The 25,687-nt window shown below is 39.4% G+C and overlaps 1 protein-coding gene and 1 long non-coding RNA gene across 2 annotated transcripts in view; one reads left to right on the top strand and one right to left on the bottom strand.

The window, feature by feature from the left end:
* Positions 1 to 16: 16 nt before the first annotated feature.
* rad50 (RAD50 homolog, double strand break repair protein) lies at positions 17 to 23,543 on the bottom strand. The gene is made up of 28 exons (XM_023429419.2): positions 23,466 to 23,543; positions 22,498 to 22,631; positions 22,191 to 22,274; positions 21,469 to 21,620; positions 21,149 to 21,334; positions 20,802 to 21,006; positions 20,204 to 20,332; positions 19,442 to 19,607; positions 19,184 to 19,242; positions 18,597 to 18,731; positions 17,950 to 18,156; positions 17,378 to 17,560; positions 16,923 to 17,080; positions 16,636 to 16,811; positions 15,717 to 15,954; positions 12,740 to 12,929; positions 12,388 to 12,514; positions 12,077 to 12,270; positions 11,771 to 11,881; positions 11,242 to 11,334; positions 10,869 to 10,982; positions 10,480 to 10,607; positions 10,225 to 10,326; positions 9,864 to 9,986; positions 2,755 to 2,840; positions 2,495 to 2,637; positions 2,245 to 2,378; positions 17 to 1,092 (listed from the first exon to the last, which is right to left on the bottom strand). Exons 2-28 carry the CDS (start codon positions 22,624 to 22,626, stop codon positions 906 to 908), a joined length of 3,939 nt encoding a protein of 1,312 aa, XP_023285187.1. The 5' UTR covers positions 22,627 to 22,631; positions 23,466 to 23,543; the 3' UTR covers positions 17 to 905.
* A 40-nt stretch (positions 23,544 to 23,583) lies between these two features.
* The window catches only part of LOC147817782 (uncharacterized), a 54,905-nt gene continuing 52,801 nt past the window's right edge, over positions 23,584 to 25,687 (top strand). Inside the window, exon 1 of the long non-coding RNA XR_015438688.1 lies at positions 23,584 to 23,802. This is a non-coding gene — a long non-coding RNA (uncharacterized LOC147817782). The remainder of the gene's footprint in view (positions 23,803 to 25,687) is intronic.

Here is a 25,687-nt window from a genome sequence, read left to right as displayed (position 1 = left end):
AAGAGAGACAGTGGCATACAGCAGCCAGAAATTTATTGATACAATGTTATGAGCTCACAAACTGGCAAACAAGAAAAGAACAAAAGAATGGAGTATTGCCCTGAATTTCTAAGCAGCACAGGTCCTGATGTTGCCACTGCTGGCCATCAGATGGGTAACAGACACTTTGCTATTCTCAAAATGAGAATATCAAAGAGACTCGATCTACAGCAGACTTCTTAAACACTTCAAGAACAATGAATGTTTTTACAATTTGCCATTCGTGAACAGAATTACACATACTTGAGTTATTAGATAGCTGTGCTTCACTCAGGTTATTTCAGTGTTATAACAAAACACAGGAGATGTTTATTAGGATCATAACTTTGAGTGTCAGTTTGTTAAATGTTTTTGTTTTATTGTGTCATCTAAAGAACCTTTGAAGAGGAGACAGGTGACATGGGAAGTAATGAATTTTAATCAGAGTTTTGTAGGCACTTCACCTACTACTTCTTTGGTGGGATACAGGATGTAACAATCAAATTTAGGTTATTGAAAAGGTGATAATAGAAAGGAATATTATCAACACAGTATGCTTCCAAAGAGTAGAAATTTCTTCCCAGCAGGATAGAGAAAATGACGGGACACAGATTGCCCTTCATGTAGAAATGTTGTTTTATGTTGTAAAAATGTTGCATTATGGATATTTGGTTTGGGTAGGCTAAATATTTTCCAGCCAGTTAATGGAAGGAGAGACTTGAAAGTGTGTTTTCTCCATGCATCAAAAACCCAGGATGAAACATCTTATTATTACCATTTTTAAACTAAATGAACTGAACATGAACTTTGCCCAACCCAGAAGGTAACCAAGAAGATGAAGAGTTACTGTTTATTTCCACAGGAGTTTTTAAGAGTCATTTATCTTCTCAGTGGAGATAGGATGAGAGGGAATTGATGCTACACTTTGTGATTTCGGAATTCTGGTCCTGGTTCTTATGGATACGGTAGAAGTGTTCGATGTAGCTGGACCGCCCCAGCAGCTCCACGAAATCCTCGTCGTGGGTGATGATCAGAAGCTGGAAGTTGCGCTGGCGAGAGCGACTCTTAATGATTCTGGGGAGAGCAAGCAAAAGGAAATAACGAAGAACATCAAATTCCTGTAGTTCAAAATACAAGGAGTGAAAATCATAGAGGTGTGTTTTTATAATAGTGTTTGCTGGATGATGCAACTGTAACCATAATCCAACCACACTTGAAATAGAGAATCTATATGTTCAATGTTTGCCATGTTGGGTAAGCTAACCTAACTAAGTGACTAGCAAATAATTAATCTAATCATTTGTGTCTTTATAATAAATCTCTACCTTTGCATCTATTGGTTACCATCTGATGACATCACTGGCTCTTATCAAGGCCATGTTCAGACTGAAGACAGCACTCTGTCAAGGTTCCTTATTCATTTCAGTGAGTGTGAGCTGCTGCAGACAGCTCTTAATGTAGAGTTGTATGGTAAAAAATTACTTACTTTGACGCCGAAGAGCAAATAATTGTCGCTGTGATAATTGTCAGTCACATTCAATCATAAAATTATATGTCAATTATAAAATTCTTAAAGCAGTGCGAGACAGTTTTGCAGCGTCTTGCACTTTCTGGTTTGTATTTCCTCTTCTTTCCAGCATCTATAGCAACATGTCCACATCAAAGCAGCCCTGTGCATTTTGTCGGTGCATTTACAGAGCTTTTATCAGTCTAATAATGGCTATAAAACCAAAACTGGAGATATGGATCTCCAAGAGGTTTCTAAATTGCAGCCACCATGTTGCATTGTGTCTGCGTGTGTATTTTGTTCTTCTATTCTTGTAGAGACCTTGCTGACGTTCAGACCTAGTTTTGATACTTTCCTCCCTTCTTAAGATGTCTGTTTGAAGATTAAGGTTTTAAGGTTTTAAAATTAGTTTTAGGTTTCAGGTAAGACTTGGCAGTCAGTCCAGGTTAGGGGTGGGGTAATGCATCATGTCAATGAGGGTTCTCACAAATATAGAATAGAGGTACAAGTGTGTGGCCTTGTTTTACTTATAAATGCTGTGTGAGGGTTAAAAACTTGGTTTTACGATAGGGGTTAGAATTGGGTTTAGTTCAGGGTCAGGCATTCACTCGTGATGATTAATGTTATGGTAAGGGGCTAGGGAATGCATTGTGTCAATTACGAAACCCCCTCAAAGAGATGTGTACAATGTGTCTGTGTGTGTATGTCTATGTACTGACTCGACGAGGGCATGTGCCAGTGACTCAATGTTCTCCCGGTCGAGGTTGGTGGTGGGCTCATCCAGGGCCAGGATCCCACAATTTAAACAGAAGGTCTCTGCCAGAGCTAGGCGGATGATCAGGGATGCCAACACCTAGACACACACACAAACATACAACTTCACTTGCTTACATAATGATTTACTGGAAATACTGTAGTTTTACTACACACATCATATATTTGCTAATACAGAAAATACTTCTCTGGTACCTTCTGACCGGCACTGCAGCGTCCTCTCATGTCCAAAGCTGTGTCTCCTTTCACCATAACTACTCTGTAGTTGTAAACCCTCCGCTTCACCCCAGCAGACGAGTTCTCATCCACATCAGACCTGATCTCCACATATTCAATATCTGGAGAGCGGGCAAGAGGGAGCAATGAAACACTGACAGAAAGAGCAATGAGGAAGGAGAACTATGTACATACAAAACATAGAAATATTAATTTTCTCTCAAAAAAGGGAGATGCACCTTGACCCCTGTAGGTGCTGCGCCATAGGTCTCTGATAATCTTGTTGATCTCATCCATCTTCATACTGTGGAATTTCATGATTGTTCTGAGGAAAACAAAAAGAAAGGTACAAACCCACTAGTTTACTAGATACTATGTTTATTATCATGAGTTATAAATATCACATTGCATATCAAACAGTAAAAAATATCTTAATTGTATAATAATTAAATTAGTAATAGTATAAGTCAGCCCACACTGAGCCCAAAATTGCTATCAAGCATCACCTATGTCTGTATTTGCATATGCGCCATTACTTTTCCCAAAGTCCACAACGAGCACACCTGCTTCTAATAGATGTCAATGTGTACAAAATGAAAATTTGTGTCACTTTAATGTGTTCTGATGCAACAGAGCTAACGATGTGCAATGAAACAACAGGACAGAACTGTGTAAATGTAACCAGTATCCCAGATGAAAAGGGGAATAATGACCTAGTGCTGGATTAGAGTATATTGTGGATTAAACTGAACATTACAATTACTATATGCAGACCACACCACAGTGTGCACACAAGTATGTGTGCAAAAATGGCAGGTTATTGACTTCAAACTATCACATCACAAGCCATCACAAAGCTTGATGTACGTAAAAGTTTTTGCTTGACTAAGTTATTTTCTAATGATTCAGCTACAAAATAAAAACGAAAGTCAATTTAATCCATCTAATATTGACAAACGACAACGATAACATATCAGTGCATCAATGTTACTTTCCTGCATACCAAGAAGCATTTTGTCTACAATCTCAAAAATTGATGAGAAACTGTAATGCGGTTTGAAAGACACCAGAATGATAACAGTATAACTAACAGTGCTTCTTACAAAGTCCTTATATGGTGGATGAACAGATGAACCATGAAGAGAGTAAGAAACGAGAGGGAGTAGAGCAGTCCTTATCCATCCATCTGACCTACTGCATCTTATTTACATAACTGCTTATGCAGCAAAAGGAAGTAATGGCTTACGACTTCCTATTGCAAAGGTATTTGACTTGTAGATATCAAGAAATATAACATGACTTGGTCATAATCAGAGGAATAGAGTGATTTTACATTTGAAATACAGCATATTGCTGGTAAAGCCTATTAATGTCTGTAAACAGTCTGCAGAAATATATTCCACATTTTATCAGAAAGTTGATATAAAGTTTCAGCAGTCTGAGTTAATCAAATTGAGGCCATCTTCCAAAGTTATGGTTTATTTAGTAAAGAGTTCTCTCCCTGTTTTTCTCTGGAGAATGTTTCTTTGCTGAGTTGTAGTGAGAGACTTTGGATAGCACTCATTTTGGTCACAATGCAATGTGACATCATCTGGCAAAGCCCTGCGGTAGCTGATGAAATACATGACTAGTGTAACACCTAAAGAGGATCAAGATGTTACACTGTCCTTAGGCTTTGAGATGATCAAGTATATACGATAAGATTACAGAAGTAAATCTATGGTGTCAATCTCTAATCTTACTCAAAATAGGTATACTTTGGAAATAACAGTCAAACTAGTGAGATCCACATCATTCACCTGAATAAAGCACAATATATCATGAAACAGCGATACACATTTATAGCTTGAATAACTAAACGTACTATGGAGTTATAGGGGGTCTGCTGAAACATTTTGTTCAGCCAGTAAGAGTTTAAGTCCAGGAATACGTCCGACATTTTTGGAAAAAAATGTCTATTAAGTGCAGGTGTGTTCACTTCTTCGATTTTAGCTTTTACCTGAGGAAGACCATATGTTATTAATACATATCATATCCACATGTCCTGCCGTGTCTTTTTTTTGGGCATTCAAATTTTTTTATTTCTTACCCAAGTAAAGGTAAAAAGTCTGCTGCATTAAAACTACTACAACCCCTGTAATTTACTGAAAGAACCGACTTGATTCACAGTAAATGTATCTGTAAATGTTACTACCCACCTCTGCACATCAGACATCAGTTTGATGACCAGTTTATGATTACTAATTCAAAACCAGACACAATGTTTGGTATACAGACCTACAGTGTCTGCTCTGCGGCTGTGACCCAGTAACCTGGAAGCCTGTTTGAAATATTTTCAATTCAATTAGTTGAGCATGAATTTGAACATGTTTCAGTAATACATCGATAAGTGTAAACTAAGTGTGAAGACGTTTAGATACAGTGCCTATAGAAAATCATCATACCCATTTGAAATAGTTACTTTATTGGTTGTACAAGTTGAAATCGAAACCCATTTTTAAAAAAAGACACATTGCAGATTTGTTTACTAATTTTCCTACACAGCATCAAACAAATGGCAAAAAAGGTGACAGCTCTAAAAAAATATTAAGAAATGCTTAAGGGGCTGATCACTAAACCAACCAGGAATCTCGCTAATTAATTTTTACATTGTCCAGAATTTTTTAAATGTTATTTTCACTCTGAGTATGAGGGTTATAATCTGTACATTTCAATTTCCAGGGTGTTATCTGGCAAAAAGTAAAGATTTTCCACAAGGTATCTTGACTTTCTATAGGAACTGTATAGTAACAGCAAATTTCATCAGTGTAGCATGATAATGTACATTTATTACATCATGATACACAATGTGTTTAGATTTTGTTTTGCTGTATCAGCAGATCCTTGAATGTCTTTAAAAATCACTTTCATTTGACAATAATTAGTTTCTGTCTGACTTTCTTTACCACATGCTGCCTCCAAGTATTAGACATATTAATTAACTACTTGAGAGGTAGAAATTAGTTATTGAGGTAACCCCAGCACATTTAGATGATTTTAAAACATCATTGGAGATGAATTGAATGTGCACTGCCCAATACCAATAAAGAAATAAACTAACAACAAACAGGGGAGACATTCAAACAATCAGGTACAAAATTGAAACAGAGATTATTAGCGTGTGACTTTCACATCTTTGTCTTGGATGTTGACCTATTGCTCTCTCACAACAATTTATTTGAATAAGTGAATGACAAAGGGAGATTATTATTAACTCTTTTTCCAAATCACAACATCTTACCATGAAACTATCTTCTGTGTATTCAAACAGAAACTGTGACCTGGATGCCTGCTCTGCTGGAAGGCTGCTTAAGCCCGCTTTCGATCTTGATAACACTGCAATTACTGGTGACTTAACTAACCCACATACATCGGTAAATGATAAGTTCGTGTTCTGTTCTCTTCTCAGATGGTATCAAATATGGTGAGCTTCCACTTCCTTACTGAGGCTCGCTTATACCTTTCAAATTCAGTTATTGTATCCAAAAAGAATAAATGAAACACTTTTTCCACCATGACTTTACATATGGACTTTGATCAGATTTCAGTTTTCTCTGTGAGAATTCAATAGAAAAAAAATGTATTTGGAATATGAAAAAGCATAATGAGCATAGGCTTAAAGGCCTGATGCCTTATAAGATAATAACCTATTGGCGACCAAACTGTTGCAGTTTTGTTTTGAAATAGAAAGTACTCCAATAGAGATGTATTTTTGTCATGCCATGTAACCCTGGTGATAATTTTCCAATTATGTGCATATGTTTTATCACAAAAATCACCACTGCATATGTGAGACTGATGCCACATTACAATGATGCAAGTGATAGTAACATGGTCATACTTGTGAAAAACAAAACTGACATAAAGAGACAAGGTTTGTAGTAAGTCACACTTAAGAGTTCATTTTGTATTTCATAGATTCGACTGCTGATTCTCTTATTGCATACCCTATGTGACCTTGGAATATATAAAATGTTTTTTTTACTTTTGATATACAGAATAATAAACTAAGTGTATTAGTGCCGCCTGCATAATCATTTTATTACATTACATTATACATATCATTTTTCAGAGACCAATCTGAATTTAAATGAATTAAAATGTCATGTTTTGTCGGCCCAACACTCTAAAACCCAAAGATGTTCAGTTTAAAATTATGAAAAAGACAAGTAACAAATCCTTACACTAGAGAAGCTGGAACCAGCAAATATTTGGAATCTTGTCAAAAATTATTAATCAGGGTTTCCCCTACCATTATAAAACGTAAGTACAGCAGCTAAGCATTTCTTCCAAACGCCTCAACTGAATGACAGAAAAATCTATGTTCAGACTTCTCTACTTGTGGCCTTTGGGAAAGTGAGCTGTCTACAGACGTCCAACGGAACAAAGATTTTGTTCAGCAGCCCAACACTTTGTTAGATAGCTATGGGACGATGAGAAGATTGCAGTTCAAATCCATTCACTATAAGTCTTGTTTTATCAGTGCTGTTCTGTATAGCGCGCAGTGCAATCACTCATGAAAACAAAAATGTGAGCGATTACTTCAGAACACAGGTACTCCCATAAACTACAGCCCCTCAAAAGCAACCATCACCTCCTTGTTTCTGCACTACAGCTACACACTTTGAACTCACATCACATATTTATCATAACACTCTCTACTGCATTGTTATGACAAAAGATAAGCCCAAATTTAAATTCATTACTACTGACGTGTCTCACTGAATAGACTTTGTCCACCTACACACAGGAAACTGCAGAAACATACAATTACTTTACCACAAATCTCGTCACTGCTTTGACTACTGTGAAAGTAAATGAAAGATTGATTCACCACAGGGAAAGTTGTGCTTGCCAGAGGACATCTCTGTAAAGTGACCTGGGAACCAGTTTTAGCTTAAGAATTTAAACAAAATACAGACTGATACCTGTCATATTTGATGAAAGCCAAAACCAGCTGTTCTTACAGTACAACTCTACCTATGAACCATCTGTATCTGTCACCATCTAAACACACATAGCAAAACTCAAACAGAAATCATGCACTGATTTGTATTTATGCAACAGGAACTTGAGACAAACCAGTGTTTTAGTGTACACAGTACATTATTCAAACCACTGACTGTACTGCATTCAACTCTCAGCATGACTGATATCTTTGCACACTATTTACATAGTGCACTATTTTGCACTACATTGAACATAAAGAACTCCCTCTGAAAAAGTATATTATATATATATTATAATAATATATTATATATTACATACTGTATAATAACATTATAATTATTATGATTATGATTATTTTCTATTAATTGTTTTAATTCTGATCTTAACTACCTAATTTTATTATTATACCAAAACAAATTCTTTGAACACATGTACTTGGTGAATAAAGTCTGATTCTGATTTTCATTCAGAGAAGCATATGATCAATATAGGCCATCAAACATTTGGCTGCTGACTGACCGTTTTCTCAGTGACACATAGCCAGGCCAACCACATGTTAACAGAATGTAACCTACTACTGTAGCTTGGTAAAACTTGCCAGAAGATTCAAATAGTGATGGTCAGTGGGCGCTGAAATGAGCATTAACAGTCAAATTCGGACTTAAAGGCTCCGGTATTTCAGAAAATATAAACTTAAGCCACTGGCCTCTAATTTTTACCGTCATTGGGAAGATTTTGCAATGACACATTGACTTCTTGACATCCAACAGTTGTACAGAGTTGCCTCAACACTTTTCTGTCTTGTAGATTGCTAGCTCAGCGATGGAATGACTGTTTGCGGTTATTGTTAGTAAAATTAAAACAACAACAAAAAAAAGGTTGGTGGGTTGGTGGGTGGGCTGCGCTTAGGAAATGGCTGAAGGCCATGACCCCATGATTGTATGGTTGTGACATCACAACCTTACAGAGGGCTCAATCACTCCTTACAAGTCACAGTTTCTGAATGTGGGCTGTGAGCATTTTTCCATGGACTGAGAATTTTGATACTTTCACAGTGTTTATGCAGAAGTTAGACCTGCTTTATAATAAAACAGAGACATGGAAATCTCACTATTTACAATATGGAACCTTCAACATGCAAAGAGAACATCCAAACAAAGAAAGGTCCTATCCAGCCAGTAGTTCAAACTTTCTTGCTGTGAGCTGACAGTGATAACTACTGCATCACTGCACAGCGCCCTAATTGGAAATCAGCGATAGTCAAGTCAAATGCTCAACTGTTGATAAATTAATAATAATAAACACCTCCTTGCCACTACCTGGAGGAGTAATGAGAATTGACATCACTGTTCAAACTCACTTTTCCCAATGAGGCAACTGGCTTTCTAAGTAACAATCTTGACACTTTGTGGTGGTTCTGATGACCTAACTTCAAAGGGAAGAGCAAGTTCGTCTCATATCAGGACAAACGCTGAAGTTCAAACTATACTTTACTGACACTGCTACCTACGCGTAAGACCGTAGCACACTCAAAACTCCCCCTTTTAAAGTTGCTTTTAACCAACGCTCAACTCTGTCCCTGGGGGCTTTTTCCTTTTCGCCCACCCACAATTTAATCATTTTTCCTGTTGCTCTGTTTTTGTGTAACTTCTTTTTGCTTATTGTTATATTGCCTTTAAAAGCACTGGATAAATAAAAAATATTATTAATTATTATTATTAATAATAAAGTATATTATGAAATGCTGTATATTGGTGTATAGTTTTTGCTATGTGATATGATCTGTTCATTATTTTCTCTGTTTATTATGAAACCCACAGACACTACATCCATCACTTTAAGAGCCCCATTAGTGGCATATCACACAAAACCATAGAACATAACGAATATCTGTTGTTTCCATGCAATGGTACCAGTACAAAATAATGATAGTCACTGTACTATTTTCTGTGCTTTTAAGATATTGTTCGGGCACATATGTGCAAAAACGCTCATGTATTGTGTCTCTATGGTGTCACTCTTTTATCATTCATTCAGATCTGTTTCACTTTGTGTCACTGTATACGCAAACAGATTTTCCCAGGATGACGTCTTCTACTAGTACCACCCTCTCAACCGAAATTCTCAGTAACTGCTTTATGTTTCTTTGTTCAAATGTTGGTCATAAAACAACCTCATTAAAAAAGAAAGACAATTCTCACCACTAAAATGAAGACCTGCACTTCATTGGAATCCCTGATTTGTTAAACTTGAAGTCGATTGAAAATTACTTGGATTACTTGGTTAATACTTACTTGTGTGTGTGTGTGTGTGTGTGTGTGTGTGTGTGTGTTTGTACACGTGTTAGAGTTGCACTTACTGATCAAGGGCCTTGTAGTAGAGATCCAGGTCTTTAATTACCAGCTCTGTGGTTCTCATTATGATCATCTTGTTTTTGTAGCGCTCATCAGCTTTGTCGTACTGATCTTCTCGCAGCTCTTTTCTGTAAGCAACCAACGGTGAATACTACGAGTAGCCAAAGGGCACAGAGCAGTTAAACAATCACCTGAGTTTATGTATCATTAAGTCATGAAAATGTTAACTTGCTGGGGGAATAATGTATTTTCTTACCACTACAGGTGCACACTGTACGTCAGCCTTAGATATTAGACTGTTATAATAATGTAGATCTCTGAATTTGGTTCAGCTCTGTAGAGTGAAAACGAAACAACGCGTCTCACCTGTAATGCAGTATCTCCTCCTCAAAGCCTTTCTGACGACCCAGTGCTATACTGCGGTTCTTCTTCAAGTCTTCCAGCTTGCGTTCTGCTTCACGTCTTTCTCTGCGTGACCACAGAAGGAGATGTGATTGACTTCTAATATTACTACCAGCCTGACATTGATTTCACTGGAGTGTCTGCCAACGTGAAAATCCAACAGTAACATTCAAGTGTGACAGTGCTGACGAAGGATTGATAATGGCGTAGTGCTCTTACTGGCGTAGCTGTAAGTCTTGCATGTTGCCAATGTCTTTCATAAGAGCGTCGCGTTTAGCCACAACCTCCTTCAACTCCTCCACACGCTTCCTCAAGGTCAGGTTGTCCTGCAACCAGCGCTCCTGGACCTAAGGAATACGAAAATATTAAAAATGTATTAACTGTTAACAAAAGTGTTTTGCAACAATAAGGCTGTGTCACACAGGTTCCACGATCTTCTTAATGCATCTTGTAAGTAGGTGGAGTTGTGTTTAAGAACATACAGCATGGTGTTTCACAACTCTATTAACCAGTGTGATCGTGGATTGAATCTACTAATTTCTTTAACAAGTAGAGGAAAAAAGATAGAAAGTCAAGAATGAAGACAGAAATGACTCAGGAAGCTGTACCTTTTGAGTGTCTATGTCCTGACGGATGTTTCCCATCTCCTTGGTGATCTTCTCTTTTTGCTTCTCGGCCTCATGCAGCTGAGTGTTGGTTTCTTGAAGCTCAGACTCTTTTTGCTGCAACAAAAACAGACAGTATCATTAAAGTTGTTCAGTACATTCAAAAATTAAAAAAAAAAAAAGAACAATTAGAGCTGAGCTTCTACAAGTAATATCAAAGGAAACAACACAGTTATTTTGAAGAAAAAGGAAAGTTGGTGGCGGCATTCGTTTACCTTTTATGGTAACCGCATATGTTTAATATCCATCACAAAATGACACATGGAGGAATCAGAAAAAACATATGTATCAAGTATGATGCTGGCAAACATATTACCTCTTTGTATTCATCTTTGCCCTCGTCAACGTATTTGGTGATGTCTCTCTCCAAGGTGGTGAGCGCCTTCACTCTCTCTTTAATGGAACTGACCTATCAGTGACAAATATTAACAATCATATGTAACAGAAGAACTGCTTTTAGACCTTATTTCATTATTAGAAAATGTGACATGCTTAGCTTAAACTGGAATCACAACAGTAGATAGTTTTCCATCTTTCCAGGCTTTTTAAAATAATTCCGATTTATTGTTGAACATTAACGTTTCACTATTAAATACAGTATATCCAACAGGAAAAAAAAAAAAAAAAAACAGGCAGCACAGAAAAGGCCAATCATTACCTGTTCCAGGTCAAGCAAAAGCTTTAAGCTTAAAGGAAAAAAAGAAGGAGTAACACCAAAAGAAGAAAGAGATAAAAAAGGAGACGAGAATATAATCTACCCTGTCCAGTCCCATGTGAGTGAAACAACTATTTGTTGCTGAATTTGAAGTACAGAGAAAGACAAATTAAAGTGAGCACATGTCCACCTTCTCCTGCCCTTCTTCCTGCCTCTGCCTCTGGCGATCCACCAGCTCCTGCTTCTCCTGCTGCAGCTTCTCCAGAGCAGCGGACAAAGGGGACAGCTGCTCCTTTGCGTCCTGGACAAAAAGAGAGGGGAAAAGGGACAGCCTTGCATATTCATGGGGAACAGACTTTCATTTCTTACTGTACACCTAGAAAAAAAAAAAGAAATGAAGTAAACCATTAACATATCACACAGAAAAAGTGACTTTATAGGTCTATATCAACTTATCAAAAGAAGAATCTTGCATGAGCAAACAAAAAACAAGTACCCTGATGTCCCTGGTTAATGTCTGTATCTCGGTGGTGAACTCGACACACTGCTCTTCCAGCTGCTGCTGTTTCTGCATGTCGCTGCTCAGCTGGAGCTTCTCCGCTCTCGTCTCATTCACAGCACTTTTCAGCATCTGAATCCGGTCCTGCTGGTCCTGGATCAGCTTACGTTTCAGCTCCATCTTGCTGGAGGCTGCAAGGACACGGATAGGTAAAGACGAAGAAAAGAAAAAAATTAAACAAAAAAAAAAAACAAAAAACAAAAAAGAAATTCCCTCTAAATGGGTGTGTCTATATATTGTCATCTTACTGGTGTCTAGCTTGTGCTGTGTTTCTTGTTTCTCCTGACTGACTTGCTGGATGGTTCTGGTCAGGTCTACTCCCTGGAGTTTGGCTGCCTGTTGAGCTATTTTCCTCTCCACTTCTTTAAGGTCCATCTGGAAGGAAAAAAAAAAAAAAACACTGTTAGTTGAGGAAAGACAGGGCGAAGGCATGTATAAGACGTTTCCAAAAGGAAGTTCTTTCTGGGCAAGAAAAGAGAGAAAGAAAGAGCGTAACGTGGAAAAGATGGGGGAAAGACAAAGAAATGCATTACAGAGGCAGGAACTGGCTTTGGCTATTGAAGATCAGAGGTCGGACAGAGACGGACAGGAGGATGGTACCAGGTATCTGTCCATGAGAGAGATGTCCTGCAGGCAGGCCTTGGCTGTTTCCTCCTCTGACATCAGGGTACAGAGCAGAGTCTCCTGCTCCTCCACGTCTCCCTTCAGCCTCTCGATTTCTCTGTTCACAGTCTGCAGACGGTTTTTCAGCTCAGGCAACTCCTTTTCCTGAAACTGTACAATGGACTGCCTGCGAAAAAGGACAGGGACAAAGAATATACTCTGAGTAGAGAGTAAAGGCACTTTTGACAGTCTGGCCATTTAGGAAACCGTTTTCTCTGAAGCCTCTTGTGGATGAATGAATGGATGTCCGTGGTGGAAATTGTTCCGAATTACACCCTGAACCTGAACACACCCTTTCAAATGATCTATGATCTGTTTCACTGAGGGTTCACCTGAAACACAAGGCCACTCAAACTCCAGAAGGGTGTCCTCTGCATGCTCAGCTGGAATTATACTTTAAACAAAAGCGGTAAATGGTAGTCCTGCCCGTAGACACCTGTGGCTCAGGTTTTGGTTGATATTTCAGCATTAGATTTCACCTGTTGATATCGCCACCAAAAAACTGGTGGGAAGAGTCTATCTTGTTTCACAGTGGAAATGGTTTTTGCTAGATGTACTGTACATTACTGAAAAGGAGAAGATACCTGAGCCTTTTAGTTTTACCAGCATCAGAGACCTCCCCATGCAATCGCAGTTATTGATAGTAGCCCTGATGTTTAGTGCCATGTTTGAGGAAGTGCCCGTCGGCTACAGTGCAGCCTGTGGCATAGGGACAGTCTAACTCTTTAACTCAGATGTATACATCCAGCTAGAGACAGTCCAGATTTTACATGTGATTTCATAGTGGCCCTAACCTGTGGTCATGAGCTTTATGTAATGTTTGAAAGCATGACAAGGGGCTGAAATGAGTTTCTTTCGCATTGTGTCTGGCCTGAGCCTTAGAAATAGGATAAGGAGCTGTGACATCCGGAGGAAGCTCATAGTAGAGCCGCTGCCCCTTCATGTTGAAATGAGCCAGTTGAGGGAGGTTCAGCCATATGGTTAGGATGCCTCCTGGGTGCTTTCCCTTGGACGTCTTCCAGGCAAGTCCAACTGGTAGGAGGCCTCGGGATAGACCCAGAACATTAGAGAGATTATATATCTGATCTGGCCTGGAAACGCCTTGGGATCCTCCACAAGCTGCAAAACGTTGCCATGGAGAAGGATTTCAATTGTGGTTCGGTTGGAGTATTCCTGAATACTGAAATCCTCACCTAGATTTTCTTTTCTGATCAATTTATAAGGTATCATGTCAAAGATCATGTTTAATGGGTTTCAAGTAGTTTGAGTTAGTTTCTTCTGAATGAACTTTAACTCAGAGATTTCAACAGATTCAATTCTTCTGCATATCTTACTGAAAGTTTAGATATAAAACTGTCACGTAAAAAAAAAAAGAGAGAGAGAGAGAGAAAGATTCTGCTCAGGTAATGGAAGGACAGGGGAGAGAACCAAGGATAAAACCTCAGTCATATGAGAACCTAGCTCCATCTAGTGGAGTGCATGTCATAAAACCTGCTCTCTACTCTCTACTTATTTTTTTATAATGAATTATCTAATTACTCTGAATCTTTTAAAATACACGGCCTCACCCCTGGGTCGCTTTAGCCTTGGAAGCGCTTCTTCAGGTGTGTTTTGGTCTGCACCGGACTAAGTCTTCACACAACCTTGTCAAATTATATTTTGTTTGAAAGCCCCCAAGTCTCCTGAACCTACTTGTCTAAGTATTTTAGGATGCTCATATCACTGCAACAGCTGTTGACACAGAATAAGCTCAGACTTGACGATCTCTCCAATTAGTTTTTTCTACTATAAGACTTGTATTCCTTTTTTATACAAAAAAAAATAAAAAATATTGTAGAAAAAATGTTTCTACAATTCCACCACACAACCTTTTTGTTTTGGGTACATTATTTTGGGGCTTTTGCACAAAAACTGGGGTCTTAATGGGTTAATCTAAAAACACACACCAGTTCATATGAAGGTACCTTTGAATACTTCATATTAAACTGGTGAGAGGAAAATGGACCAAAACTTTCCTGACTTTTTGAGTAAAACACACATTTAATTGTACAGGATTGTACAAATTATACAAACAAATTATAATCTGAATTGTACAAATGACAGTTGCAGACTTATTTAAAACATGAACTCCAAATCCGCCCTTCATGTTTTTTTCATGGTCAATTATTTATTTTCATGAATCAAATTCAGTGCAACAATCTAGTGTTACACGGCCCCAGTGGGCCGCTCAGGACTCATCCTGTTTTCTCTACATGCCACGCTGCTTGAATGAACACAGCAGATGAAAGCTGAATATCTATTTTTAGTGTGACAAGCGAGTCTACAGTCTGCTGTGTGTTGTGTTTGGGTGACTGGAGGAATACTTCTGGGATATTTTTGGCAATTTCAGTTTACTGTTTTTATAATTAATGTCCTCCAGTGTAAGACTTTCAAATGAGGAAGCATATGCGCTAATAAAGGAGATGTTCAAGCTGATTTAGAATTCATTTCGGAGCACAACAGAAGGTAGTCAAACCTAAACACAGCTGACATGTCTTCCTTGATAAGAGTGTGCTAGTTTTACCCTGTGCTGTGTATAATGCCACGGCTTTTTTTGTAGTAAAGCACGACCCGATTCGTGTTTATCATTGTCTGGTCTGAGGACTTATTGCCCTTTTCCTCCACATTCTCTCGTTACAGTTGCTCAAGGTGTTAGGATTGACTGCTTTTCTCCTTTTTATTTTACTGAAATGTGTTTACATGTCACATTGGGCTTATAGAAATTTGTATTTCCTAACCACATTTTTCACTTTTTTCTAATATTCTAAAGATTAATCAATAATTAAATCATTATGCCCCAATGGCCACACTCTAAGACGGGATGAAAATCTTGCCGTCATTGTTGCACTGTCATTGTACACTTGTTGCACTATACCTGACAGGTCTGAGAGCCATCATCTCATCTCTCTTCCTCTCCTTCCTCTTCAGGTCCCCCTCAGTGTTTTTCAGCTTGTCGGGCACCAGGCGCAGTTTGGACTGCATGTCGCTGATGACCTCCTGCAGATCAGACTCTGAGGGGAACGTCCGCTGGCAGACAGGGCAGCAGGGCTCTCTCTCCTCTGTCAGCTGGCTGATGAACTGGGTGTACACTGCTGTGGCTCCTGCTAGCATGGCTATACGAAGACAGGTAGAGAAAGAAATATGTGTCTGCTACACAGTATGGTAATGAGCTCCTCGGTTGTTTTACTCCAAACACTGACTCAATGAATAATGACACTAGATGCAACAGAAGGCCCGTAAAAGGTTATTGTCTGTAGTAGTCTGCCAGGTGTAGTGTCAATACACATCAATGTAAATCACACATCTGTCAAAAGCATTGCATTGCATTGTGTGATGTGTGCATGCTCAGGACACTACATTCTTTCCATTGTGGGATTTTTTTGAGAACACTTTATGTGTAGTACAGAATTCACTCTTAGGATTCAAATAAAGTAACGGAAGTTAATGGTTAATTATAGCACGCACACAAACAGGAAACGATATCAGACAGAGCTGCTGATTTGTGGAGGCTTTGTACCTTAAATTCAAAGTTTAGTGTGTGATTCAGAGAAAGTTTCATTCATAAAGGCAACTTCAGTCAAAATGTCATCTCACCTGTCTGTCTGAAAGTCTTTTTGTATTTTGGGGTATTTTTTGTCTTTATTAGAGATTTGACATTAGAGAGACATGACTGGAAATGAGGGAGGAGAGAGACGGGGAAACAACAGGGTTCATGGTCGGCACCCTAAAAATAATTTTTAAGGCCACCAGGACAGACGTCATCCCTCTAATTTTTCTTGTTTCAAAGCATTCACCTCTTTGTTTAGATATCTTCTCCAGATCTTCCCCCAGTTTGCCCAGGTCCTGCTCCAGATCCTGACTGCCACACACATTGAAGAACTTCTCTTCGTCACTGGCTAACTGCTGCTCCTTCTTACGCAGCTCAGCAGAAATATGGCTTTTATTCTGCTCACTTGATGCCAGGTCCTTACTGAGAAAAATTACAGTCACAGCACCAGACTGGTCAGTGCCAAAGGACGATCGTTCTTCAATCATTTTCTTTCATAATTTATGTTCTTAAATGCAGATGAATCTTACTAACTTGAGTTTGGCAAGTCTGTCCCTGGTACCGTTGATTTCCTTAGACTTGGCGTAGATCCAGTCTTCCAGCTCTCTCTTGTTGGGAAAGTGGCCCAGTAATGACACCAGATCCTCGCTGTGACGAGATTTGATCTTACGTACCTGGTCCTCCTTTTCTGTCTGGAAGAACGAGAGAGGAAAGACAAGAGTAGAGCCAACAGAGAAAGGAAAGACGACAGGAGCCGATAAGGAAGAAAGAGAAAGATGAAGAAGGGGAAAAGAAAAGAAGAGAAAGGAGATGAGCAAACACGATTCAATTACCACCGAGGGTCTCTCGCTTTTACTAAAGGAGGGAAGACACAAGAGACAGACAGTGGAAAAACAGTATAGTAGAGTAGGTTGTGTTTCTGATCTTTGGTAACAATTTCAGCGGCTCTCCCTCCAGTCTGAAAAGACGCACCATCGGTTACACATTACCTTGTCTTTATTCAGCATCTCCATTTGTGTGCGTGCGGTCGTGTGTGTGTTGAGCATCTCCATTTCTTGGTCGAGCTGTCTCTGTGCGCGGTCAAGTTCGGCCTTTTCCCTCTGGAGCTCCACGACCTCGGCCTTCAGCTCCTCCACGTTGGAGCTCTGCACTGCGCTCTGCAGCTCGCGCTCCTGAAGAGGAAAACACACGCACACACACACACACACACACACACACACACACACACACACACACACACACACACACAAAGTAAGGCAATGAGAACACAGGGCACTTAAGGGTGAAAGGATAATGTATCGTATGTATGAGTTGTATGCTACAAATGACAGGTTTAGAAGTACATTGTGAGTTAAATACTTACAGTAAAAATACATCAAATATGAATGAATGGAAAGAACTTAACACAAATAATACTTTAATAAGAAATGCATGTAACAAACTGACATTCAGCTGATCATTAACACAGTATTTTACAGACTTATCCAGCTGAAAGGAGATGAGGAGAGGAGCGTACAGAAAATAAAAGAAACCTTTACACAACCACCGTTTTTATGCTCACCGCTTTGGCCAATTCTTTCTCCAGCTCTTGCAGTCGAGTCGACGACCCCTCCAGCCTCTGCAGCTCTGCTCTGACGTTCCTCATTTCTTGCTGCTTCTTTCCCTGCAGGTCTCTCTTCAGCTCCACTGTTCTCTCCAGGCCGGTCTTCTTATCCCTCATTTCATCAATGGACTGCTGCTTCTGCTGCTCTTTTTCCTGCAGGTCCGCCTGAACGGACAGAACAGAAGAGGAGACATTATGCAAGACGATCACGAATAGCAGATGCATTCATGATTTGACTGACTGGTTGTAGTGAAAATGTAAAATAACAGCTGTTTAGTAGCATTTAATACCAGGGCTGAAAAACTTATGACACATAATCACCTTTTGTGATTTTATCTTATCCATAATTACAAAAAAAATAGAATCATTTGAGGATGAGTATATCAAATTATAAAATGATTACACAAACCACCCTTTATATTTCAACAGTAGCATCCCAAAACAAAAGTTGTCTTGTCTACTTTAATTGATTCCAACTGATCTTTAAGATATTAAACTGAAACAGTGAAGACCATATCATGTTTTCTGTATGAAATAATATACAAAAACCTGAAGTAGCAGGATTATTTTTCATGTTTTAACACATCAAACAGAAAATTTCTTACCAAAACCTGATGGACTGCCTCTTTTTCCTGCTCCAGTCTCTGAGTGACGTGACGGTGAAAACTCTCAAGCTGAAGAGTGGTGAAGGGCGGTCGGTCATAACCCTCCATTTCCAGGTAGGAAGACAAAGAGCGAACCTGAGAAAGAGAAGGGTGAGTGCCCAGTAAAAATGTTTTGTAATGATATATATTCCTAATTTTGTAAGAATTGAGTGAGCTTTTTTTTATCATTAGGTATAGATCATGCTTCCTCCATTATGAAATTATTTTTCAACACAGTTAACAACTCAATTCTGTGTATATGAAACATAATTTATTCAGCAGTACAATCACTCTGCATGACTAGAGAAATGAAGGAACCCGTGAGTGAAACTGGAAGTAATAGCTGTGTGCAATAGAGATCACCTGTTCCCTGTCTTTCATTGCATTACATTAAACATTACATTTCATAATAACTGCATTCAACCCCCATGGGAACAAGACCTGGACGTGGTCAAAAATGTAAGCACATCTTCGCCAAACAAACAACAAAGACTGTGTGTTCAGTGCAGAGGAAAGAGTGTATAGAGTCAGTTATCTTTTGCTCTCACCTGAGTGTCACGGTTCTTGATGTTTTGGGTGTGGCGGTCGGCCTCCAGCTGAAGACGACCTGTGAAAGGAGAGGAGGATTTCAGCTGCTAATGTAGTCATCGGGAAATATCTCCTCATAGACCCGTCTGTCCCTCCTTCTGTCTGTGTATCACTGACATTATTTATTGAAAAATACACAAATTTCAGGCAAAATAATATTTTGCACAAAAAAGTTGTCCGTAGTGCGCTGACTGGTAAATGTGTGCAGGTGTGGGTACCTTGTTCTACCAGCAGATCAGCCTTGACTCTGTTCAGTCTCTGACACTCGCGGCCAGCTCTCTCCACCTCCTTCTGGCAGTCTGTCAGCCTCCGCTCCTTCTCCCTCACTGTCCTCTGGTGGTTCTGATAAATGTCCTGCAGCTGCTCATCTGAACCCTGAAACACCTGCCGCAGACACAGTTCACTGGCTTAGAGCGGCTCTGAAGCTCAATGAGTACAGCTTAGTCAACTCTCAGGGTCAGAGGTTTGATTCTTCTGATCCTTCTTATGATATATACACACTAATGGAATATTTAAAAAAGATCTGGATAAAAACACCAAGACACATCATCCACCTATTGCAGGTGTGCACATGCTACACACAGGAAGAGCATTATATCATTATTACATTTGAGGCACTACATCTACAGTAAACAAACAGGAAATATGTTGAAACAAGAACTACGTGGTGCAAGTCATATGCAACTTAATTCTAGCTCCACTTTTCTCATTTATACTTTCATTTTCCGCTCCCAGCAAACACACAAATGAGAGCAACCACTCTGCAATGTGGTCTGTAGAAAATGTCACAATTTTGACAAACAGAATGTTAGAGCACCTTCAATCTTCAACCAAGACATGTTATCACACTGAAAATTTTCCTCTGTAACTCACAAAAAAACCCAAAAAGTTTTTTCATCATATAAGAAAAAAAAGATATTTCTTTACACACACACACACACACACACACACATATATATATATATATATTATTCTGTTACCTGTTCCATTGTTTCCTCCAGCTCCCTGTTGTCCTCCTCCATTTGTTTTTTCCTGCTCTCTAAAGCCTTGATGTCGTTGTCCAGTTTCATCACTTTCCCAAGTTTTGTATCAATATCCATCAGTCGATTCTGAAAATGATTATGAAACGTAAATAATTGCATAAGGGGCATTACTGTTATACTTTAGACATGCCCCGATCTGTGGCCCAGACTCCAGGGCTTCCTGAACGTTACAACTGTGTGACAAATACACCACGGTCTGTTGGCTTTGTCCTTTCACATACACAACACTGTGAAAAAAGTTGTAGGCACTTGAGATGTTGAGATTCTTATCCATCATGCGATATCATTAGGGAGGCATCTGATCGGTCCCAAATTCATTCTGCAGCATGACCCCAAACAAATAGTCAGAGTCACAAAAAACTATCTTCAGCAGCAAGAAGATTCCTCCAACAGACGGTCTGATCCCCACAGATCCCTCATCTCAACATCATCACGGAGAACTTGTGGCAAGTTCTCCAATATTTTAGTGCCAAAAACTTTTGCATAACAGTGCATACGGTATCAACACATACACAAACATGCATCATCAACCTACCTCAAGTGGATCAATCTGGCTCTCTATCTGTTGGATGCTGTCCCTAGACGCCATCAGCTGAGCCTCCTTGGTGGCCACGGTGTCTCTAATCTGCTGGGCCTTCTCCTTGTTCTGCTTCAGGTAGCGCAGCTCCACCTGACACTGTTTGACCGTGTGGTTCTGTGCGAGACGCAGCTGGCGCATCGTCTCCAGAGCTTTGATATACCTGGAAGAAAGACAAACAGACGGTCATACATGTCCGACTGGCGTATGCAGGTTAGGTGCATGTTTGCTTTGGATTCATTTTAGGTGATATGCTGCTTTAGCATTCAAATACAGACAAACGTGTTAGAGCGTGTCAGCTTTACTTGGTTGCAGCGAAGATGGAGTCAAACTTGTCTTTGAGAGCCTTGCCCTCACTCAGTGGCCAGTTAGACTCTTCTTGGTGACAGAAGATGACGTGATTCAGCACAGACTTCGATACACCCAAGGCAGAAATCATCTCCCGGTCCAGTTCACCACACTTAGATGACAAGCTCACCTTCTCACCGTCTCTGGATGAAAGATGATAGCAGCCAACACATGAAGAAAAAGGTCATATAAGGTCATATAACCTTCATTTCAGTTCAGAAAGATTTTTATTTATTTTTTTATATTAAACAAACAAAAAAAGGAGACAGTGGCCTACTTTATTCTGGTGATGACCTGCTCTAAGCTTTTGAAGGAGTAGCTCTTTGCCTTCTGAGTGCATGACATGGAGCGATGGATGGTCACTTTATCTCCATTAACGTCTGTGAATAAGAGGCGAATCTGTGCTCGCACATCTGTCTCATGGGCGTCCTGAAATTCACGCAGCATAAATTTCCTTTTAACAACAAGGTAATCTTCATCTGACAAAGACCTGAAGAAGAAGTTCTGGTACATTTAATAGTTCCATGCAGTTCTTACACAAATCCAGAAAAGGATTATGAGACGTTTGTGAAAATACAGCAGTTAGGTATGAATACAAATTAACTTTCATTCCATAATTGGATAAATGTCATGTAAGAACTGACTCAACACATACAGAGGAGTTAGGAGTTATAAACTGACTGAAATTTGGCTTTCGATGAGCAGTGCACCTCGGACTGCTAGTTCAATTCTAGATTAACTCTGTAGATTCAAACAATTGAAGTCATAAAATAACTGTTCTTTCTAAATACAGGAGCAGCCAAAAGTTTGGACACACTTTCCCATTCATTCCAATTGACACTTGTATTTTCACTGTTACTTTCTCCCATTATTTTTTAAAAGTCTGGATTCTAGCAACTTTGCATAATTAGCAGTTATAGATTAAGATAAACTGACACCTCAAAGAAAATTTCTCTAAAAGAGCCACTTCCTGTAACCAATGCAGGAGCATGAGCTCACCTTTGGATCATGAACAAAGGCACCCCCTTTAGATCCAGGAGGAAGTTCTCCTGCTGTTGCATACTTAAGGCACTCAATAATAGTCTGGGAAAAAAAAAAGACAGGGGTCATATTGTAGAAGAATTAAAACATGAGAGTTGCATTTATCATTTTTGAAATAAAGTTCATTCAACTTTTTCTGCAAAATCTGAAAAAAAAGGGAAAACAAATTATTAATCCAGCCAGCTTAATCCCAAATACACGTGTCATCTCATATGCATACTGTCAACATTTAGTCTCTGCGAGCTACGCTTCACAGTCAGCCTACCGTCTTCCCTGCTCCATTGGGTCCAACCAGCACAGTCAGAGGAGAAAAGAAAGATATGACTTGTTTGTCTTTATCCTCAATCCCAAAGCTCCTCACGCCCAGGATGCTCATCTTGTCTATCTTCGACATGTTTGCTTTTTTAAAGAGAAAGACAGGAGGAGGGAGAAAGAGAGAAGGCGAATACATGACTTAAATCAGCAGCAGTGATCAAAACAGAAGAGACTGTGCCAAAGCACCTCACTGCGAGATCAACTGAAAGAACATGACACTGAGGTTAAAATTAGTGGCAGCCACACTGACAAACAGTCTTATCGTGGTGACTAGCTCTATCAGTTGATCTGCTGACTATGACATTTGGTTTTAGAAATTGCTGCCAGTTTGCACTGTGAAGCAACTAATTTACACTGATGGGTATTTAAGCATATTCCAGAAAGTACCATCCTGACAGTTTTCACCTGAGGTGTTACTGAAAAGCTGGTGTATTACATTTTATTTACAATCATAGAATTGTAATCTTTGTAGACACCCATGATTTACTGACAATTTTGGTACATCATAATGGACAGTAAAACCAGGATGTGTAAGATCACAAAGCAGGGTCAAGAAGTTGGGTTCACGTTAAGTTTAGAGGAAACACAGGTCACTGTCCGCACACAGCTGCAGTGAGTAGACAGAGATATTATTACTTCTGGACGTTAGCTGATGAAATGATGAAGCTATGGATTTTTTATTCGTTCTACTGTGTTTAAAACGTCACTGTAAGTTAAATAATAAATCCGTCTTAAAGACCGTGTAGGAACGTCTGATGTTTCACACACTTGTTAATTTAGCCTAGCTAACAACAGAAGTTTAGCTTTCGTGCTACGCTGCAGCGTTTAACACACAATCCAGCCTCTGTAAAGTAACAGAAATAGTCTTCTTCAGTAGCAGAGGCATCCAGCCATATCCACGCTATGAATTAAACCCACCTCAGATTGTTGGATTTTGGTTGTGCAGCTCAAACGTGAAAGTGTACTTTTCCCGCTGTGGGAAATGTGACGTAAAACGCGATGACGTCTGACTTCCGGGACATAGAATACGGAGGTATAGAACAGGAGTCCACACTCGTTTTTTTGAGTTTAGTTAGCTGTCCACGCATGCAATGAATGTTAATTTACACAAACACTTCATTGTTTATTTAATGGAAGAACTTTTAACTGTACCAAAGGAATGCAATAGCAAGAACCTCTTCTATTTATTCCACTTCTTTGGCTGAAAGTCATCTGAGGCCAGTCTTCTTCTGTGGTGAATGGCAAACTCCAACCAGTAAGTTATTTCTGATCAGACGATAACATTTTCTTCTTATCTCTTTTGTAAAGGCTTTCGCTTTTCCTTTAACCCTTTCTGCTCTGTACATACAAATCTATAATCTATAATTCTAATCTGCGTGTCCATCTGAAAATTGCCTATATGTTTGCGGCCTTTTTAGGAAACTTTTCTGTAGAGCCGAAACGATTAGTCAATTATAAATTTGCAGAAAAACTGCAGCTATTTTGATAACCAATTAATCGTTTTAGTCATTTTTCAAGCAAAAAATACCAGACATTCCCCAGTCCCATCTTCTCAGTTGTGAGGATTTGCTCCCTTTGACATGGGTGTTTCACACAGTTTTTTCTTTGGTCACATTTGTGTTTTTAATAGGTTTTGGACAATAATTCAGGTCTATGGCACAAAGGCTTTGACTACCCTGGCGATACTTGTTTATGATAAATTTATTGTATGTTTTGTTGATTTCATCAGATTTGTTGCCAGTATAAAAAAAAGTAGATTATCGCCAGCTTCATCAAAGATGACAAAACAGCTGAAACTTGTCATGTGTTGGGATTCTTCTTTCCTTACTCTACTCTCTCTACTGCTTTACAGCATTGTTCGTGCTTGTTTTTATTTTAAATCTAGTTTTGTCTGTTTCTAATTCTAATATTTTTCTTTAGTCCAGAAGTGAACCCTTGTCAATCACAAGGGTTCACTTCTTATGTTCTTTATAGTTTCTGATTTCAAAACCTTTACCACAAGAGGACAGTGTTTCCCTGTGGAAAAGTCAGCGCTGCCAAATCTCACAGATAATACATAACCCCCCCCCCCTCCTCTCTCCTCATAATGCTTGGCACCTATTCGTTGGAGTTTTGCTGTGATGCTGTGTTGTAGTGAGGCTGTTGGCCACTGCAGTATCTCACCTATTACACGCCAGTTAGACGCAGATGAGATGCCGATCTCACAATTTACATAATAAATTCAAAACTGTACCAAATGCACAGATGTAAAAACTGCACAGTAGCTTGGTAGAAAAGGAGAAAAGTCCACTTTCTCTAATCCTCTCTTCCTCCACATTCCAGTATTAAAACTAAACAGAATATAAACAGATGGTATGAGTAAGAACATAATACTCGCAAGACAGCAGAGAAACTGTGTGTGTATTTGTGTGTGTATGAGAAAGGGAGGGAGCGAATGAATCGAATTGGAATAAAGGGACAGGAGTTATTTTGAGTCTGTGTTTGGGGTTGAAGAACAGTTTGCAGACGTCCACAGGGACCTGCAGGACTGGTGTTCCGACCTGCAGCTAACCCCCTAAAAACCTGAGAACATCATCTCCCTGACTTCCTTTCTGTTCTCTCCGCCTTGAAACACACACACACACACACACACACACACACACACACACACACCCACAACCGCCTTCTGCTTTCAGCCCACTGATTCAGTCTGTCTGTGTTATCAGCCCACTGACTCATTGTGCCTCAGTCTGTCCAGCTCATGGCCCTCTTTCTATTTTCATCCTGTCCTGACATGAAAATGCCATGACCTTGTGTCTTGTGTTGGACCACTGGAGGTGTATGTGTGTGTTATAATGTGTAGCTGTAGCTATGTGTTTGAGTGTGAAAACCTAATCCCACATGCCCACAGTCACCCTCCCTGTCTAAATGGCTAATGGAATTGCTTTACTTGCCGTTTTTGATAATCACACGGACGAACCGGGAACCAGCTGGTTCACTCCTGCTTATCATCAAAATACAGTGGAAGAGCAAGTGAGGATAGAGTGGTATGAGAGAAATATGTGGAGAAGAGAGGGGGCGCAAAGGAGCAAGAAGAAGAAGTTAGAGGGCAAACCATGTGAATACAGTGACGTAAAATAACAGCAGTTAGAATGAGCTGT

This window comes from Seriola lalandi, unplaced genomic scaffold (genome assembly GCF_002814215.2).
Source record: "Seriola lalandi dorsalis isolate HSWRI2012SDOR001 ecotype SW California unplaced genomic scaffold, Sedor1 jcf7180002054893, whole genome shotgun sequence".
In the NCBI taxonomy this organism is placed as follows: domain Eukaryota; kingdom Metazoa; phylum Chordata; class Actinopteri; order Carangiformes; family Carangidae; genus Seriola; species Seriola lalandi.
This window is presented reverse-complemented; position numbering and strand designations above follow the sequence as displayed.